At 42.4% G+C, this 21,570-nt stretch overlaps 1 protein-coding gene across 1 annotated transcript in view; it reads right to left on the reverse strand.

Annotated features, from left to right (window-relative positions):
- rab11fip5b (RAB11 family interacting protein 5b (class I)) overlaps positions 1–21,345 on the reverse strand; it is a 36,605-nt gene extending 15,260 nt beyond the window's left edge. The window contains exons 1-3 of the mRNA XM_084332024.1: positions 20,907–21,345; positions 1,052–1,593; positions 321–912 (exon numbers count right to left, since the gene is read on the reverse strand). Coding sequence (XP_084188150.1) covers positions 321–912; positions 1,052–1,593; positions 20,907–21,286 — 1,514 coding nt within the window. The 5' untranslated portion in view covers positions 21,287–21,345. The remainder of the gene's footprint in view (positions 1–320; positions 913–1,051; positions 1,594–20,906) is intronic.
- Between the last annotated feature and the right edge of the window lie 225 nt (positions 21,346–21,570).

The following is a 21,570-nucleotide window of genomic DNA, read 5'->3' on the forward strand; positions in this document are numbered from 1 at the left end:
TTTTCCCTCACATCATTTCATATGCTGTGCAGTGTGCACAATGACATCTCTGATAGAGAAGGATACTGTAGATATTGATGCCTAGAAAGATAGATACTGACACCTAAGAGATGAAGATGGAAATGGAACTGCTCAAACTGCTATTTGCTGGCTGTAATAAGACATGGCAAGGAGATGGAGGAAAATATGAACAGAATCCGTTTTCAGACACTCAAGACACACAACTGAATTCAAGGCTGGCTCGCGGTTGAATGTCTATTGTCGTGCCGCGGATGGAAAACATAGACCCAGATGCATAACTGTGATGACCCATCACTCACCTTGGCTTGTTATGAGAGTCACTGGAGCCAAACCAGCCCCTAAGCCTCCCCTCGGAAGCCTGGCCAGACTCCGTCTTGGCAGGGAGAGAATCACTCCTTCCCCCGGAGAACAACGTCTTTCTTAGTTTCTTCCCTTTGTCTGGTGAAACTGCGGCGGAGGAGAGTATCGGCGCCGCTTCCTGCACCGTCGCCTGAGCACTTCTGAGCTGCGGGGCCGCCGGCTCTGCTTCCTTCTCCTCGTCCTTTTCATCTTTCTTCACTTTGTCAAATGACCAGCGGCGGCCCTCGCCGGGGGAGCCTCTGTCCTCGCTCCGCTTCGTGAGGTTCTGCAGGGAGCGAGAGAGCGGGGAGCATTTCTCCAGCAAGACCAGCTTGACCGGGAGGGCTCCTGTGCTCTTGGGAGTCGAGGGCTCAGAGTCGTAGACATGGCTTCCGTTGATGCACAGCGAAGACTTGGACTGGGTCATGGTCTGGCCCTTGAGGGTCTCCACAGCGGGATAAGATCGAGGAAGGGAGGTTGTGACCTTACTAGCTCCGTCGCTGAAGGCCCGCTTGTGGGTCATAATCTTCGTGTTGTGCTGTGTGGTAAGCACTGTTGGAAGGGAAAGAGATGGATGGAAACAATCAGGGAAAGATGTTCTGATGAATAAATGAGGATGAACACAGCTAAATCTGATCAATATCAGAAAACTGATAACGACACATACATACACAAACTTTCCAATGCCTACCTTTCTTAGCTAAGTCTGTCTCTCCATAGTGGGTGTCCACCTTCACTTTGCTACTGTAGATAGGGGAGGTGGGAGGGTCTGCTAGGAGGTCAAGGCTAGGCGGAGGTCCAGGGTTGTCACTGGCCACAGATGACACACTGCTCTCCGAGGCCAACGAGGAGCACGACTTGGTGTCGGAGGACCTACGCAGCTTCCCCTTGAAGAAGTCCTTCATCTTGCTCCTCTTCTCTTCAGCTACCTCTGTATCTCCCGATTCCACTCCTCCTCCTAGTCCCCCTCCACCCCTGTCTTCAAAAGACTGCCCCAGGTTGCCCGACAAGGCGGCGTAGCGTCCCGGCACGATGGCCGAGGAGGACTCCATGTCAGCCCTCTTCCTCCCTGTCACGCGGTCCTTGAGCTTGCCGAAGGTGGAGCGCGGCTTGTCCTTCATGGTGAGGTCGAACATGCTGGCCGTCATGTTGTTGCGGGTGAACTGCACTGTCACTTGCAACTCGCCACGCTCCTTCTCCTTCCTGCCTGCCTTGGAGTTGAGCTTGAGCCATCTGGAGACACAACAGGAAGGGGCAGATGAAGACACAAATAGATCAATGATGAGCTATGAATGACCATTGCATTTATATAGTGCTTTTCTAGACACTCAAAGTGCTTTTATTTTTTTTACAATGTAGGGTGGAAATTGCCTCCTTCCCCACCACTGTGTTGCACCCAACCTTGGGCTGCTACACAGTGGTGGTGTAGGCTCAATGGCTCAATGGCTGCCATACACTGGCACCAGACACACATCACACTACACAATGGCTCAGGAGACAGGGATTGATATCAGCCAATTAAGGGGGAGGGATGATTAGTTGGCCTTGATGTCAGAGACCTGATTGGGAATTTGGCCAGGAATGTCGGGGAACCCCCTACTCTTTACGATCCTGGTTTATTGGGTTCTTTAACAACCAAATTCAGTCAGGACCTCGGTTTAACGTCTCATCCGAAGGACGGCACTCGCAGCTATACGGTGCCCCTATCACCGTAACAGGGGCATTGTTACTGCCAAGTCCAGAAGACAGAGTGCTCCCTGCTGGACAACAACACCACTTTCCGACAATGGCCTTGACCGGGGCTTGAACCTTTGATCTTCTGATCATGAGTCTGGACCTATACCCATGTAGCCACGCTGCCGGACATTTTACCATATAACAGCCTAATCCATTATCCAAGTGTAGACAAATAGGTTGCCCCACTACAAAAAACGAAAGGTTCTTGATACAAACTAATACTAAACAACAGGTAAATATGTTTATTCAATGAAATTACTTAAATTTGTATTTGCTGTATTTCATGGCTGTAAAGGGTTTGCTTAATGTTGAGTTTAATTTCCAAAAGGTTTCTTTTCCATCTACAAATCAAACTCTTCAGAACATACTGTATGTAAACATACCCCTCCTCTATATCGTCAAAAACATTCTGAATTTGGGCTTCAAAGTAATATTGAGGTCAGGACTGTGTTACACTTTAATTGTTAAGACCATTACAAACCATTGTAACAGATATCGCCTACTTGTATTAGATCCCTATCTGTAATTAGAATATATCTGTCTGTAAATAGAATACTGCAGTTTCAGCTATTTATATGATTTTGACTTGTCAGCCATAGAACGTGGAATTAAATTTATTTATTTATGTTGTTTTGATTTAATTGTGGACTGCATTTATATAGCATGTTACAAGAACTGACAACAGTACATGTACAAGTTACTAAACTACACAAACTTCACACCCATAAAAAGACAGACAATAGATGAAATAGACAATGACAGCACAACATTTGCAATGTGGCGAGACAAACCAGGAAATAGGACTATAAGTTTAAGGTGCTTTATGTACCAAGTGTTAAAGTGACTGGTAAATGGTAAATGGACTGCATTTATATAGCTCTTTTATCCAAAACGCTTTACAACGTATGCCTCACATTCACCCATTCACTCACACATTCACACACCGATGGCGGAGGCAACCATGCAAGGTGCCAACCTGCTCACCGGGAGCAGTTGGGGGTTAGTTAAGTGTCTCGCTCAAGGACAGTTCGACATGCACAAATTGTTGTCATACCTTCATCATCAACTGTCAATTTGTTTTGTTAGGAAGACAGTTGGAAGGACAGCCTTGCTATAAAATAGATGCTAATAAACAAACGACCAGCATCCACGTCGGGCCAACAGTCACTCATGTACCAAACAGTCTCGTATAAACACATTCATGGCACTCCTCTGTAATGCTATATCCTTAGACACCAAGCACAGGGGGGGGGACTCACATGCTCTATTTGACCATGCAGTCGTATGGAGCAAAAACAAAACAAGCAATTAAAATACCCTAGTCAGTGCTTCGCTTTCCTGGCAATGTCTTCCTTGCATTACATAACTGGGAGGTGTCCCGGTCAAAACAGGAGGGGTGGAGGGTGGGGGTGAAACCTGATCAAAGCAATTACTGAATGGAGATCAAAGCAGGGAATTGTAATCCAGATTCCTGGGAGTCGTCTCATCAAAACCTGGTGTTTTTCTGCATCATGTAGTTCTATGGTATGTACCAGCACTGACGGTGACAAGGACGTCCAGAGTCCACCCAAATAATTCCTCCTCCAACTCCAGGCCCCTAAGCCCTTCTGAGAGGAGCAGAGACACGCTCTGCAGCCAAAACAAACCACTTGGATACAATGTGAATTTCCCTGCATACAGAGAGGGCGGAGAGCCCACAATTAAAACCAGATGTTTGGACTTTAGCTTTGCTCTATTCTGCTGTGTTGATGGTGGAAATCCTTGGCATACTACTCCTGCCTGGTTCTTTGACTCCACCTGACATTCTGTAACTAAGATCTTTCAAGACTAGTGAGACAAATGATGTACAGTTAGTCTAGCAAGGTTGTTTCTGTTTGATTTTTAAGACACACTGTAAACACAATTTATTTTTTAACTGCTAAAGCAAGGTTGTTTCTGTTTGATTTTTAAGACACACTGTGTTTACACTATTATTCAAACTTTTTTTTTAACTGCTAATCAACTAATTAGTTGTCCGAACCTACTAGTTTTAACGGTTGTTCTTAGTTGTTTTTATTCTTTTTGCATAAAACTATTTTATTTCGTGAAAACTTACAAGCATATCACTGTGTTAAGCCTAATGTGTTACAGTTAGAGGCAGCACATACAAATTATATATAAATGAATATTTCCTTCCTTCTGGTGTGGTATTTCATAGTTTGACATGTCCTTCTGGTGTGGTCTTTCATACAGTAAAAATGCTGGAAATGGATGAGAAATATATACTATGATACTTTTTTGGAAATACCATGGTAATTTTTTGTAAGTGTCCTTTTTAGACACTGTATTAAGGTACATTAGAGCAACGTTTCAGGGAAATAATTGGACCTCAGATGTTAACATGGCACTTTAGTCAAATGTGGTGACCTTCGTGAGTTTATGTGGTGTTTAACAGACATGTTCAGATATACTGGAGGCCTTTGGCCAATGGAAAGGGCAAAAAACAAGTTTTATTTTGTAATAGATTAGGTAATACATTTTTGTATAAAGGCAGGAATGACTTGGAACCCACATGCCTATAAGACTGGGATGGTCCCTTAGGTTTTGTGGTCACAACAACCACAGATTCTTTTTTACCAGAAATAATCGGTTCTAGACTATCTTATTTAACGAAGACTATTGAGTTAGCCTGAGACTTGTTATCCATGAAATTGGTTTTCATCTGATTCAAATTCCTGTTTCTCTCCTTTAAAGACTTTGAGAGAGTCATGCATGTCTTTGTGACAACACGGCTGGACTACTGTAATGCGCTCTATGTTGGCGTTGGCCAGGCCTCACTGTCGCGTCTTCAGCTGGTCCAAAACGCTGCTGCTCGGCTGTTGACAGGGACACGCAAACGAGAGCACATCACTCCTGTCCTCGCCTCCCTTCATTGGCTGCCTGTGCAGTTTAGGGTCAATTTTAAGATCCTGCTGTTTGCTTATAAAGCAATGAATGGTCCGGCTCCACCCTACCTCACCGGGATTCTGGACCCCTACACCCCATCACGGTCTCTGAGGTCTGCTGACCAGTCCCTCCTGGTTGTCCCTAAATCCAGGCTAAAAAACAGAGGGGACCGTGCATTTGCGGTTGCAGCCCCCAAACTGTGGAAGGAGTTGCCCCCTCACATTAGGCTGGCCCCAATGCTCCCAGTGTTTAAGTCCCATCTTTAAAAAAAAAAAATCTCCCTAGCTTTAAAAAAAAAAAAAAATTGTCTGCTGCTGTAATTTTGTTTGTAGTTCTGTGTACTTTGTATTGTGTTTATATGTTAACTTCTTTTTACTATATTATGGTTTTTACTGTGAAGCACTTTGGTCAACCATGTTGTTTTTAAATGTGCTATACAAATAAGATTGGATTGTATTGTATTGTATGTATGTGGATATCTACAGTAGCGTTATGCACTAACTAGCCTACTGTGAGATTCAAAAGTACATGTTCCACGAGGAGAAGGAGCATTGCTGTCAGACAGCGTGAGGAAATAGGCATGCAGCTGAAATAGACTTCAATGTTCAAATTTGCTGAGCACAGGAAAACATTTTAAAAAGTACAACACAACTAAAGGCTCTTTTGAAAGGGACCATTGATAAAAATGCTTTTAAGGCTTAAAAGTTTTAACTCTTTTAAAAGGCACCATTATCATTATCTTAAGAGGGAAAATACAAGCCAGATAAGCATTTTCAGAGATGATCTGTGATGACTATGCCATGTGCCACTCCTCAATCTAATTGGAAAATGCATTGTGTACCGGAGACCTAATGTACGGTAATTATGGCTGGGAAAACAAGTTCAGCATCTTATGATGACTTGCTTTCCTTCTGAGAGGGCGGGAAGGCACAATTTGCCTGTATAGTATCATGTGATTCCTAGACCAGCGGTAATCACAAGCTACATGAGCTAAACATACTATAACTTCCTCTTGGGGTGAACGGTGACATTTCTACAGGGGTTCAGGGGTGGCCATTGCACCTCTATTTGTATACCTGCTTCACCATACAGAAATAAGCATCCTCAACCGTTTTTCTGGGTGATTCTAAACATGAATAACTTTGCCAATAATTATGCTAGAAAATACAATGATTGTACCAGGCGAAGTCCAAGGACGTTTATGCATGTGAGATGAAAACAAAACAATGAGCAATTGTATTAGTCTAGCAGATACAAGACTCTAACTACTACAAAATATACTTGAGCGAGGAAATCTAACACTTGAAAACATTTGGTACTAATAACATTAACTAACATTACGTGTAATGCTTCGTAGAGTTTTGGTATTTGATAACATTAGCTAGGGGTTATAGTAAGCCAATACCTGCTTTGGCGCTGGCAGCTAATGTTAGCCATAATGACTATAACAAGGTAGATGTTGTTAGACACCTTGCACTGTGGGAAAGACCAGCGAGGGTCAAATTACATCAAATATATATTTATTCATACCGTGTATCTATCCACCTCTCTGTACATACCTGCACTCTGCACATAATCCTTTTACATATCTGTATACTATATCTGTACATCCCTTACCTACTCTTACTATAGTTACGCTGCTGGCCAGTATGACTACAACCATACTGTCTTTATACCTATACCTATCACTGTACATATTGGTATTACAACTGTACATACATCTAATTAGCACTACACCCAGTAGTACTCATTTATATATTTTATACCTAGTTTAATCACCTGTACATTGTATATTACTATTGCACTTTACTGTTACATTTGCACTATGGTTGGATGCCAAACTTATTTTTGTTGTACTGTACTTGTGCTGTATATTGACAATACATTTAATCTAATCTAATCTAAACACGTAAGAAGTCATCTTTAATAACTGCCCATTGTCTGAATGTGAGCAATAAAGTAAAATGTTGCATCATTACACTACGTTTGCATCAGGCCAAGGTCAATTTGGTTGCACCTTGACCTGCGAAGTAGCATGACTTACAGGTGCTCTACCAATGTGAGCGCAGCAAAGATGTACAGTTAGATTTCAGCTGTTTAGCAGTGTGATTGACTGAGGATTGATTGAACTCAAAGCAGCATCCTACTGTGTATACTGTCAAGATATTGGCAGGTGTTTTGCTAATGAAAGAATATAAAAAGTATCCGTCTATAAATCTACCATATCTATCTATCCGTTTATAATTCCATCTATTGTAAATGACTTAAACAAGTGTGTACAATCAACTGTTATCTACTGTGTTAAAACTACAGGGAATGCCATCACATTCCACACAACAGCCACCTGTTGTCAGGAGACTGTGTCCTCAGCTTTTCTAAACTGTTGAACTAAGCCGTAATTATAGACCACTAGTCTCAAAGTCTGGTATCTTAACTATAACCATGTTTAGACTTTGTGTTAGCCTTGTTTCTGATCCTATTCCTGAAGAAGCTTGTGGACGAGATATAAGTCACTTGTTACTTCCTGCTCTTGGCAGATTGATTGAAAATTGTATTAACAGATTGCAGAATGGGTACAATACAGTACAGCTCAATACACACAATTGTTAAGGGGATGCAGACCAGAGAAATACTTGGGTCCCCCATTTTCAATTCATCATAACATATATGACATACAGATAGACAGTACAGCTACATCTAGACATTTATGACATACCAGATCTATAAATACAGTACTGTTTGTGATACAAAAAGGGTCTAAAAAAGAGAGCGGCGGGGTGGGGGGGTAACTGTACATAATTGGAGGGGGTTGGGTTTAGTGGTCTGCAAGGGCCTTGAAATAAAGCCTGAGCCCTGCCCGAGCCCGTGAACTTCAGGCCCTGCCCGAAAATAAGCCTGACTGTAAATAATATTTTAAGCCCTAGCCTGCGTGAAAACCCGAAAAAAAATTATTATTATTATTATTAAAATATAAATTTTTTTGTATTTGTTTTAAATATTCTAAACACTTTATATATTAACTTAATAAATAAACAAAAACGAAAATGTCCAATAGGTCTGCCTAAATAACGCTGAAAACTAAGAAGCATTTATGCCTCCCTCCCAGTGCTATAGAGCAGCCTCGTAAAACGTATTGAAGGCTATAGAATCTTCTTTGACACACACACACGACACACAATAGCCTACTCAGTCACTATACAAACAAACAGAAATCAGATTTCGAGCAGAGCAACATAATGAAAAGCACAACAAAACAGGTAGCGACCCAGCAAATAATAAACATCACTCACCACGACGTCAGCAACGCGTTGAACAACTTTAACAAAACTTCGCCAACCGGCTACATACATCCAAGTACAAATAAAACGTTCGCCAACTGGCTATATTCCAACACAACCAATCGAGTTGTCCCCGGCCTGAGTTCTCCCTGCGCGCTGCGGTAATTACATCCAAATGTGTCTCTGATGACAGCTTGGCGCAAAAGAGAAAACGAATCTTAAGGAAAACGAAGGTTATCCTATAACCCTAGTTATATGAAAAAGAAAAAAAAACGCAATAAAAAAATAAAAAAAATAAAAAAACGGCGGTGCCCGGGCCGGTGCCCGGGCCTGGGCAAGGTTGCAGTGCACTAGTTGGGTTAGGACATTTACAGGGGCCAGTTTCAAATTGCAGTCTCCCGTAGGTGCTCTTTGAGTGGTTTTGAAAGTGGGTAGTGATTCACATTCCTTTACAGCTGTGGGTAGGGCGTTCCACATTGATGTGGCATAATTGCGAAACGTGTTTAGTCCCTTGTTTGGGCCAAATCTGGGTTTAACATGATTTGTGGAGCTCCCTCTGGTGTTGTGGTCGTGGTATTCACTGACCTTTGGGAAGTATTTTGACATGTACATGGGTACCTTAGTCATATAGTGTAGACCAGGCCCATTGCAAGTTGCTGTACTCTGTCGTCTACTCTAAGCCATCCTAGCTTGTCAAAGTGGGCAGGGGTGAGGTGGGTTCTAGGAGTAAGGTCAAGCAGTAGTCTGACCAGTTTGTTTTGTGATGTTTGTCATTTTGTTTTTAGCGCCTTTGAGGTGCTTTGGTACTATGAGGTGCAAGCATAGTCGTAGTACCCTTGAATGAGTGCTCCTGCCAGAGTCTTCAGGGTATTCTTGTTTACCAGAGAGGAGATCCGGTACAAGAATCTAGTTCGTTGGTTGACTTTTTTTTATTACATTGGATGCCATTTTGTCACAGGAAAGATTTGCCTCTAGGATGGAACCTAGAACTTAGAATGTCTGCCCGTTGCAATGTTCCTTGCAACGTATCATTTTCCTGTCTGTAATAATTGCTTGATTCACTTGGAATAAACCGTTGAAAGATGTTTCTACCTTTCATTATTGGATATTATTAATTTGGATATTGAATAGTCAGATATACGAGTACATTTGGGTTAAGGGGTTGTTTGACAGGATTATTTGACAATTTATAAGTGATTATTTCACAATACCAAAGCCTATGGAATATAGTCTAAAAAAGGGCAACTGATACAAAATAAATGGAAGAGGTAATACAAATTTTCACTTGGGGGGTATTCAATAAAATTTCTATACAGGACTTCCTTTAGATTTTGTTGCTAGAAAGATCCTGACCGACCTATCCCCCCTAAACAATTGTTCCTGTAATTTACACTATTAGGCTAAGTTGTTGTTATACAAGTGAAATCCTGAGAGTTGAATCCCATTTCCAATATCCTCATTGCCTTGGTGAAGTGAGCAGTCTGGACATTTACTAAATGTGATAAATAAAGGAGTTTGAGGTCAGGGTGGGCTAGTATAGGCATTTATGAAATCTGAGAAAGAGGAAATGAGTGAGGACAGTGTGGGATAGTGGGAAACCATTATCTGCATCTGACTCATCCTAACCACTTAGGAGCAGTGGGCAGCCAAAGACAGGTGCCCAGGTACCACCTCCAGTTGTAATGCAAGTACCTGGGTCAAGGGCAATGGCAGGAACACAGCAAGCATGTATTTTGGTGTGGGAGGACACTTGAGTACCCAGAGGAAAACTGGACAGACACATAGAAAATGTCATGCAAACTCTGAGAAAGGCTCCCTGTTGGGTTGGAACCCAGAATGTTCTTGCTGTGAGGCAACAGTGCTAACCCACTGTGCACCATGCCGCCAACTTGTCATATGCTCTCAGTTCCTCCACCGGCGCACAGAGCTATACGACTATCTCTCCATCGTGGCAGAAACTGGGGCCATGTGGTTTGGCAGGTCGCTCTTCTATAAATATCGCTTGGCCTTTTCTGCTAAGGCCGCTTCATGGCTAACCTACTGAAATGTCTGTCCATATACTGGGGAGTGGTGGATAGTAACCTACACATCCAGATATTCATGGCTCTTTCCACACTCTGCACTGGATCACACCTCCTCATCTTGCCCACTCTGACCTTACCCCCCAACGAGACACGTAAACTTCAGGTAAAAAGAGACTCATAATCGATATCTCTGCCCCACATGCTTTCCCAGCATCAACCGACTCCATGATTTCTCTATGCGCTACTCATCCATGGATAACGCCATGAAATCATCAAAAGGGCTGGCTACAGCACCGGGTTAGCGAAATTAGACATAGCATCAGCTTTCAAGGCCATACCACTGCACCCCTGCACCCATGCACCGCTCCTGGCACCTTTTCTGCATCAGATAGCGCAATTCAGATTCAGATTCCTTTATTGTCACAGCTTTTAAAATGTACATACATTCCGAAAACGGGAGATGCTTTTTTCCCTTGGCTCCTCAACCAATACAATACTTAAGCATTACATCACGCGCAGGAGTGGTTTGTGAACAATAAACCATGCCTAGGGGTGGTCGTTAGACCCCCCTAGGCATGGTTTATTGTTCACAAATCACGACTGCAAGTGGTGTAAAGCTTTTATACAACTGCCACATTCATCCAACCTTATTTCTATACAATAAACACACATTAATCGAAGATTTATTGAAAAAACCATCCGCCAGAAAAAGTAGTTCCCACAACTACAAAAAAGACAATTTGCCTCCATGTGGAAGCAGATCGGAAGTGCATCCAACCAAACACATCCAACTGTGTATTATTGGAATGATTGAGAGAAGTTGCCTCATGTGGAAGCAGCTTGAAGTGCATCCAACCAACTAACACATCCAACTGTGTATTATTGGAATGATTGATTGAACATTTTATTACCAGATGCAGAATGGGTACAATACAGTACGGCTCAATACACACAATTGTTAAGGGAATGCAGACCTACTTTCCATAGAACTTCATTCTTAGATGCTTCTATAGAAAGTAGGTAAAACAAATTAAAACGTTTTCTTTGCCCTATAGGAAAAAAACGTTTTCTTCGCCCTATTCTTTTATTTATTTTTTTAAACCTACTGTAGAGGGCCTAAACTTAACCAGTTGGAAACCAAGCGTACAGTAATAAAATTAGCAATCAATCAATCAATCAACTCAATAGGCCATGCTCACTTAGAACAGCGCAGCACCCAGATCTCTCTCAGTCTGACTATCCCCCGCGTTGCAGGCAGAGTGTGTGTGTGTGTGTGTGTGTGTGTGTGTGCGTGTGTGTGCGTGTGTGTGTGTGTGTGTGTGTGTGTGTGTGTGTGTGTGTGTGTGTGTGTGTGGGGGGGGGTGTGTGGCGGTGGGTGGAGACTAGAGCGAGCGCTGACAGTCGAAAGGAAAAAGAAATTGAAAAAGAAATTGAAAATGAATCAATCAATCAATCCGCGATTTTTCTTTTGTTACAGAATGATTCAAGACCCATCAATTACATCATCCAACATTGTTTAAACGACTAAGACATTCGCTGTGACAGAATCGCTTGATATTTAGTCGTTTAGTCGCTATCAACATATCCATTTGTAAAGATTATTGTCCACCTTCTTGTGATCCGGCGGATTGATGTGATGTGATTCGGTTGTGGGCGGGTCCTGGGCCAGCAAGCGTGGACTGATCGCAATACATACGTGTAAATGGACTGTTTCAGCCAATCAGAATCGAGAAATTTGCATGCCGTTGTATAAAGTGCAATACAACACTGTAACAACTTTAAATAATCCTATACTATACAATATAACTTTACTATGGTACCCTATGCTATGTTGCTATCCCTATACTATCTGTACTCCTATAATCTATCCTATGCTAAGCTATATTACTATACAAGGTAACAGTGAAGTTAAAGTCAAGTTAAACAGTGAAGTTAACTTGACTTTATGACTTTAACTTGACTTGAAAAATGCCTATTACTTCGGAGTATGGCTCACCAGCAGTCAAAAGACTTCGACGCCCCGTCACCCAGGCACTGTGCTGGATCCTGTGCAACAACTGCGGCTTAACCAGCGTAGTCCACCGGACTTCTTATCCATCATCACCCCAGTCACCTCCCAGCGAGGGCCTGCACAGTGCACACCATGAGGGTCGTGGAGTCATTGGGAATCCCACTGTCAGCCAAGAATACATCCAGTTCCGACACTCTCTGGATTGCACCATAATCATCATTGAGACATTCCGCGCCATACCCACCACATCAAAACAGGAGCTACTGTCACTATTCAGACAGTCACCTGAAGTTCACTATGCGCATCCTCCCGCAGGAACGGCCATCCATCACCCACTCCCTAAAGCATTACAAATTCATTACCCGTACTGACCTGAATCATGATGCAATTGAAACTGTATGGGTTGAAATTATGTTCGAAAGGGCTAAAGCTGTACTAGTCGGCACCATCTACAGACCTCCAGAGCAGAGTGGTTTTTATGAGATACTTGATAGGTGCTTAGCTGGGGTGGATGATGTAGAGAAAATTCTTATTGGGGACTGGAACACAGTATGCAATGGAAAGAAGCACCCGTCTTCAAATGCTTCAGTAGGTTTTGTGATCTGCACAGTGTCAGTCAGCTAATTACCCAACCCACAAGGGTGTGTGATTCAACTCAAACTACCATTGATCTATTAAAAAATTGGGCAGAAAGAGGTTTAGGTAGGATTAAAAACGTATACATAGAGGGGGAATTGATGACCTTCAAACAGATAAGTAAGCACATTTGATATCCCAAGAACACATAGATTTAAGTACTTTCAAATCAGGAGCTACATAGTCTCGAAGAACAGGGGCACAGAGGAACCACCCACATCCATAATAGAAAGACTTACAAGGGACAATATGGAGGGAAGTTATTTTTATTTATTTTATTTTATTTTAGTTTAGTTTAGTTATTTATCTTTTATTTTATTTTTATATTTTTTTATTTTTATTTTGTGTTGGTATTTCCGTGATTTCTTATCATTTATTTAACAAATAATTGTTTCTATTGTAATATGTCTGCGGGAATGTCAAGTTGAATTATAATTAGGGAAGGGAGGGAATTGAAGGGTGTCCTTTTTATTTTTGTCATGTGTTATTGTCTGTATATGTATGTTTGTATAAAAGAAAAAAATGCAATAAAAACATTGTTAAAAAAAATACCATTGATCTCATTCTAACCTCGGACAAGTCCCAAGATCTCCAATAAAGGGGTTATAGTATGCAGGTTAAGCGGTCATTTTATGATATTCTGTACCCGCAAAAAACTAAAACAAAAGGCTGGCTGTCACAAAACAGTCACATCTAGAGACCTTAAAACCTAATCTAGTGAGGCCTTTAACCAAGAACTGGAGAGCCTGCTGGTCAGATGAGCTCAGTGGTACACTAGTTGAAGAAACATGGCATGGCTTCAAAACCAAATTCCCTGCAATACTTAACAACATGGCTCCCCTGAGAACCACCAGGGTTGAAAATCACGCTGAGCCAGAAACAAAAAACAAACCAGAAACAAAAAATGCTCTGAACTTCATAAAAGTCAGTCAAAGCTTGCCAAAAGCTTCAACAGTGATCTCCAAGCCCATCTGGTTAGACTCAGACAACAACGAAATAGACTAAGAAACGATGTAAATACAATGATCAAATCTGCACACAAAAAACGTTGTCAATGATAAAACGGAGTAAAACTAAAACAAACCCTGTGAGCTTTGGAAATTACTCAACAACCAACTAGGCTGCAGTAAGAAACTGAAAACCAGATTTACAAACATCAACATTAATTTAAGACAGACGACACTCTCATCACAGACAAGCTGGATGTGGCCAATTACGTAAACATCTTCTTTACGGACATAGTCACAACACTGGTTAACAAACTACCCTCCCACTCTGGGCAGTTTGGTGTAAAACACATCCTAGCATTAAAAAAAACCTAGGTGTTCGCAAAGACGATTTTAAACTGGTAATGGTAACAACTGATGAGGTGTTAAAAAAACTGAGCGCCTCAGAGACTCAGCAGCCACCATCACCCCAATCATCACCCACATAATAAACCTCTCCATAAAACAGGGACACGTCCCTAAAAATTTCCAAGTTGCGAGAATGACCCCCCATGCACAAAAAAGGCAGCAAACTAGACCCAGGCAACTACCGCCCTGTTTCTATTCTTACCTCCATCTCGAAAGTGATGGAAAAAATTGTCTACGAACAGGTCAAAAAGTACCTTGTGGAAAAAAAGCTAATCTACAAACTCCTATCTGGCTTCAGAACATCGCATTCCACTGACACATGCCTTCTCTATTTGAACGACCAAATCAAACACGAGGTGGATGCGGGCGAATACTGCGGCATGGTCATGTTGGACCTACAAAAGGCTTTTGACACCGTCAATCACTCCATTCTGATTGATAAGCTAAAAGCAATTGGTTTTGATAGTTATTCAGTGAGCTGGATGCAATCCTACCTGGAGGGGAGAGAATAGATGGTGGAGGTAAACAGTACCCTATCCCCCCCCCCTCCCAGTGAGCTGTGGTGTTCCACAAGGAAGCATATTAGGAGTGTTACTGTTCCTAATTTGTGCAAATGCATGTCATCAGCTTGTGACTGCAACTTGTTCCTGTTCACAGACGACTCTGCCCTGCTAGTCTCTGACAGGGACAAATTGCAGGTTGAAAAAGCCCTCAGCTCTGAACTAGAATCTGCACCTGGCTCGCTGATAACAAACTATCATTACACCTGGGTAAAACGGAATCCATTCTCTTTGGATCAAATAACAAACTCAGCAAGGCCAACGGCTTCTGTGTTACAGTGGGTGACAATATTGTCAGAAGGAAAGATGAAATTACCTACCTGGGTTCCATCCTAGAGGCAAATCTTTCCTGTGACAAAATGGCAACCAATGTAATCAAAAAAGTCAACCAACGAACAAGATTTTTGTACAGGATCTCCTCTCTGGTAAATAAGAATACATTGAAGACTCTAACAGGAGCACTCATTCAAGGTTACTACAACTATGCTTGCACCTCATGGTACCAAAGCACCTCAAAGGCCCTAAAAACAGGGCTCCAAAGTCCAAACATCACAAAACAAACTGGTCAGACTACTGCTTGGCCTTACTCCTAAAACACACCTTACCCCTGCCCATTTTGACAATCTAGGATGGCTTAGAGTAGACGACACACAGCAACTTGCAATGGGCCTGGTCTACAAGATACACTACAGCACAAAGATACCCATGTACCTGAGGGATTTCCACAAATCACGTTCAACCCAGATTCGGCTCAAACAAGGCTCTAAAGGGCGGTCAGGTGGCGTAGCGGAGATTGCGCTCGTCACCAACGCAGGAGATGCTGGGTTCAAGCCCAGCTCTCGGCGTTGCCACCAGCTTGGCTGGCCGTTCACACTAATACAATTGGCAGTATTAGGGGGTGGGGATAGCTGGCGGGTGGGAATCTGGCGTTGTGGACAGCGACGCCTACAGGTCAGGTCTCGGCGCTTGCTAAACGGGGCAGGACTTGGTGGAGATAGCGTGCCCTCCCACGCGTTACACTTCACCAATGTGAGTCCTTTTTTTTGTCAAAAAAAGACGTTACTGGCTGTCGGCGCACGTCTCGGAGGAAGCGTGCGATCGACTTGTACCGACTCGTAGGAGAACATGCATACAGCAGCCAGGTAGGGGAGGGGGGGGGGAATTGGCACAACGACTAATTGGGACGGGGAGAAAATCAGAGAAATAAAAAATAAAATAAAAAAAAGAAAAGGGTCTAAAAAACACGTTTCGCAATTATGCCACAATAATGTGGAACGCCCTATCCACAGCCGTAAAGGAATGTGAATCCCTACCCTCCTTCAAAACCGCTCTCAAAGAGCACCTACGGGTGGCTGCAATTAGAAACTGGCCCCTGTAAATGTCAAAATTCCCCCCCACCCAACCCCCTCTAATGTAGTTTCTTCCCCTTCGGATTTCTATTTTTTTTATGATGTTCTCCCTTTCTTACACAGTACCGTATATTTGTATGTCTTGTATGTCATAAATGTCCTGATGAATTGAAAATGGAGGACCCTTATGTAAACAAGACAAAAGTCGTTTTCTGGTCTTCATCCTCTTAGCAGTTGTTTGCATTGAGCTGTACTGTATTTTATCCATTCTGCAATCTGTTAATAAAGTTTTCAATCAATCAAAGACATCACCAGCAAAGGAGCTGTCCGATCGTGTGGTGCTGAACAATACCTGTATTCGGGACCTACGCATGTGGTCTCTTCAGCTGGAATTGCATAACTTTATTTTACAAAGACCTCAAGGGAAAGGGAAATTTGGCATGGACATTTTTAAAGGTCCCCTGACGTTTCACCTCAAGGTTCATTTAAAAAAAAAATATATATTAATTATTATTGTTATATTTTTGCATGTTATTAATGCATTATGGTTCCTAGACTGTCTTTAAATTGCAGAAATTGGATATGGCTGTAAAGCTGAGACCAATGAGCCTAATTGTATTCATGTGTAATGTGTAATGTGAGTCCTGATAGTAGCCTTTCCAATGTGGTAACAGCTTTTCTTTTTTAAACTTGACCTCACTGTATAAAATTACATAGTCTGACCTCTGGGATAATCAGAGCCTCATGACACTTTATAACCAGTAACTAGTGACCTAGACCATCCACAGTAAGTGAGATTTTCTGAGCCATATTCAGAAAGGAGTGTTTGCCATTCAATCGCCAAAATGGCCAATTTTACCAAGAATCTCCAAGTATCAAAAGTGCTTACCGCCTTCTCCAGTCTGACATAAGAAGATAGATACTAGTCTCCTCTCTGCGCATTCAGTAGAAAGCTATCTGGCTGCACGTTAGCCTAGCATAGCATGAACGTAGACAGTACCAGTTAGCCTAGGTGTTGGCCAACTAACACTTCACCCACAGTTTAAGCTAGGCTACTGGCACTGTCCGCTTCCATTCATTATGCTAAACTAAGCTAGAGTGTAAATATTGCTGCAGTAACTTATTACACGTAATTGAGCATGGGAATGGTCATTATAGGTAAATTACATAATGTCCCAACCCAAGCACGGCTACACTCAAAGTTTTCATTATTTGAATAGGTGTGATTCAAAACATAATTCTTTATTACATATTGATAGATAGAAAAGAAAGACTGACATACAATGTTGAGCTGCATCTCATATTATTAATTCGGGTCCCAGCTTTCTGATGGTGTACACTACAGCACGTGTACATGACAGATACTGCTAAACTGCAGTGCCCACAATTCTGGACTTCAGAGGGTTGACCTTAAAATTATCATTTGCATTTTAATCATTGAAATATTTCCAATTAAGGAGATTCTTGTTCGGTCTCAAACCAACACCAGTACTTCGCCTGCTAGCATGACGATGGGCAGTATACCGCTCAAGATGATTTAAAAGTCCACTTTAGGTTAGCTGAAGGATAGGGGCCTATTTCTGCCAGAGGAGTGGGTTTAACTTACTCATCTATTACTTCTATTCTGTGGTGACTCAAATGAATATGAGTATGAGAGGGTGAGAGAGTGAGAGTGAGAGGCCCCATTCTTTTCATACGTGTGAATTTCTCACCCAACCCATGCTGTGTCTAAACTTCACATTGTCAATCATAGTTAATTACAAGCATTATTACTATACATAATCTCTAATAGGCTACATCAAAATGGTTATGAGTGGTATATAAAAGAAAATACATAAAAGAGGAATAAAAATAATAAGAGAATATTCTTATTCTTACTTTTATATACCATACATACTTTTCCCTAGATATGTATTTGTACGTGCTGTTGCTGTTCCCCTATGGGAATTAATAAAGTATATCCATATCTATCCATCTATCTATCTACCTATCTACAGTATATATATCTATGTCTATCTAGTCAAGTCAAGTCAAGACAAGTCAAGTCAAGAGTTTTATTTGTCACGGCATACAAGTATACAATGAAATGCGGGTGGTCTTGCCCGCAACGATGTGCAATATCTACCTATCTACAGTATATATATATATATATATATATATATATATATATATATATATATATATATATATATATATATATATATATATATATATATATATATATATACATATATATATATATTGGAGGACCTGTCTGATAATACTGATTACTTCAGACTAACAATATGTGTCATGATGCTGGTAGGATGGAAAGAGAAGTGACCTTCCTCTCGTTAGTGTAGATGGAAACATGGCCTCCTGGACGATCCTAAATCAGTGTGTTGTGTAGGTTTCTTCTTCTTGACCAATGTGTGAGCAAGCCACCAAAGGTCACTCGGTCTCTCCCAAAGTGTGAGCAAGAGACAACGCACAAAACAATGACGTTGGAGAGACCTGAGCAGGTGAACCGGCAGGAGGTTTTGTGTTGTCACTCTGACTAGTTATCTCTTGTTGTTCTGGCCATGTTGTGTTGTTATTGGGATGCACTGATAAAACTATTTCAGTTCAGTTCCTCTCTGGTAAACAAGAATACCCTGAAGACTCTGGCAGGAGCACTCATTCAAGGGTACTAGGACTATGCTTGCACCTCATGGTACCAAAGCACATCAAAGGCGCTAAAAACAAGATTACAAACATCACAAAACAAACTGGTCAGACTACTACTTGACCTTACTCCTAGAACCCACCTCACCCCTGCCCACTTTGACTACCTAGGATGGCTTAGAGTAGACGACAGAGTACAGCAACTTGCAATGGGCCTGGTCTACAAGATACACTATACGACTAAGGTACCCATGTACATGTCAAAATACTTCCCAAAGGTCAGTGAATACCACGACCACAACACCAGAGGAAGCTCAACAAATCATGTTAAACCCAGATTCGGCTCAAACAAGGGACTAAACACATTTCGCAATTATGCCACAATGTGGAACGCCCCACCCAAAGCTGTAAAGGAATGTGAATCCCTACAGACATTCAAAACCGCTCTAAAAGAGCACATACGGGAGGCTGCAATTCGAAACTGGCCACCGTAAATGTCCAAACCCCCCCACCACCTCCAATAGACAGTCTCCTCCCCTCCATATGTATATTCTCTCCCCACCGTATGTATATTTCTCTCCCACCCACCCACCCACCCACCCCCTCCTAATGTACAGTCTCCTCCCGACCGTATGTATATATTCTCTCCCCACCGTATGTATATTTCTCTCCCACCCACCCACCCACCCCTCCTAATGTACAGTCTCCTCCCCATCATATACATATACTCTCTGTCAGGATATATGCCTGGGTAACAGTACTGTATATTTGCATATCATATATGTCACAAATGTAACAGTACTATATACCTGGATGTCATGTATGTCCCTAATAAATGTCATGTATGTTGTGTATGTCATAAATGTCACTATGAATTGAAAATGGGGGACCCTGATGTAAACAAGACAAACGTCTTTCTCTGGTCTGCATCCCCTTAACAATTGTATGTATTGAGCCGTACTGTATTGTACCCATTCTGCAATCTGTTAAATAAAGTTCTCATTCATTCATTCATTCAATTTTGAATCTTAAACATGAGGCTATAAGTGTTGCATTTTAGGTATTGTATAGTGCTGATCAAATCCATGACTGAAATAAGTCTTCATATTCTTCCAGCAGCCACTGGTTCCAGCATAAATACGATTAACCCTTTGTCGTATGGCAGTGAAAGGGTTAACCTTCTGTAGTGTGGTTGTGAAAGGGTTAACCTTATGTAGTGTGGTTGTGAAAGGGTTAACCCTTTGTCGTGGCAGTTAAAGGGATAACCTGCTGTATTGTTGCAGGGAAAGGGTTAACGATTTGGTAGTGTGGTAGTGTAAGGGTATTAGCCATCTAAGACGTATTAGCCATCAAATAGCCAAAACCAGTGTGTTTTTTCGACACACAATGCCAGAACTGAGCCACTTTGTTTGTTGACTGGAGAAGGACTGCCTGGGACAATTATGCTAAATGGCAAATGCTAAATTCAACTGTGCAATTGATAACCAATGGACCATGTGCATAAAGATGGCAGCCCCCTTGTGCAGAGTATTACCTGTCCCACAGTGCAATGTGCCCCAACATCAGCATCTGCTCTTGACAGCTGGGGTATGTTTCACTGTGGGGAGAGCTTGGAGGACAGAATGTCAACCCAGGAGGCGGGCAATACTATGAACCTGTGTGGATATTCTGATTAATTCATTGATTTAGAGTTCAAGTCTTGATTGAATATAACTTTAGACAAGTGCTGCTCAAAGCAGGTTTAGCTGAATACGATGGGATAGGGAATGGGGTGAATTTCATACCACTGAGATCATGAAAAATACTGCTATTCCATCATGCACCACCCTCCAGACTTCATAACCTGGCCCTCCCCTAGGCTGAACTAAAAACGCAATGACTCTAGGCTACTTCCCCAAACATACCTTCCACAACATGTTTAGTGATGCATTTCACATTATTAAAATGTTAGCAGCTTGGTGATAATGGTTAAACTGGTGTGGTTCGCCGCCACAGCACAGGGAACTTAATAAATTGAATGTAACCTACTCATCTCTAGGACACATTCCATCATGAAACATCTTGTCCAGGGGAACGACGGCTTGCCCCAGAAACACATCCAGTCCAATGAGGACCCGGTGCATCACCGTGAGTACCAGGTCGCCGCTCCCCGGGGGGTACGCGCCTCGTCCGCCGCTCTCCAGGATGCCGGGCAGAAGTTCGAAACAGCACTCCTCGTTCCATTCGGGCACTGCGGCTTTTTCGACCAACCCGGTGGTGAACTTCTCCTTGCCCACATGGATTATGGTGTAAAGATAACGGCTGCCGTGTTTGCCCTTTGTTCGCAGCCCCCTCGCGCGAAGGACGGTGACATTCACATGGGTGGGCACCCACCGCTGGTCGTCGTCCAGGTCTATAAGGGACATCATCTTGCTGCACCTGTGTTCGAGTCCCAAAACAGTCGCACCGCTTGCTCTCTGGAGCGTGACTTATCAGTTGCGCATTGGGTAGCCGCCCGTGTCGTCTCCTCGCCCGAGTTTACCTGCTGCTGCTGCTGCTGCTGCTGCGTTTGCAAACAGAGACGCAGGACCTCTGCAGAATATCTCCAAAGTCTTCCGAGTCTGTGCTTCGGGGATGTATATATCTATCTATATATTCCGACGTCAGGTTCGCACTCCAGGCGCTCGCATCATGTAATCCTCATGTCAAAGCA

Source organism: Notolepis coatsorum (genome assembly GCF_963971535.1).
Source record: "Notolepis coatsorum genome assembly, chromosome: 16".
In the NCBI taxonomy this organism is placed as follows: Eukaryota; Metazoa; Chordata; class Actinopteri; order Aulopiformes; family Paralepididae; genus Notolepis; species Notolepis coatsorum.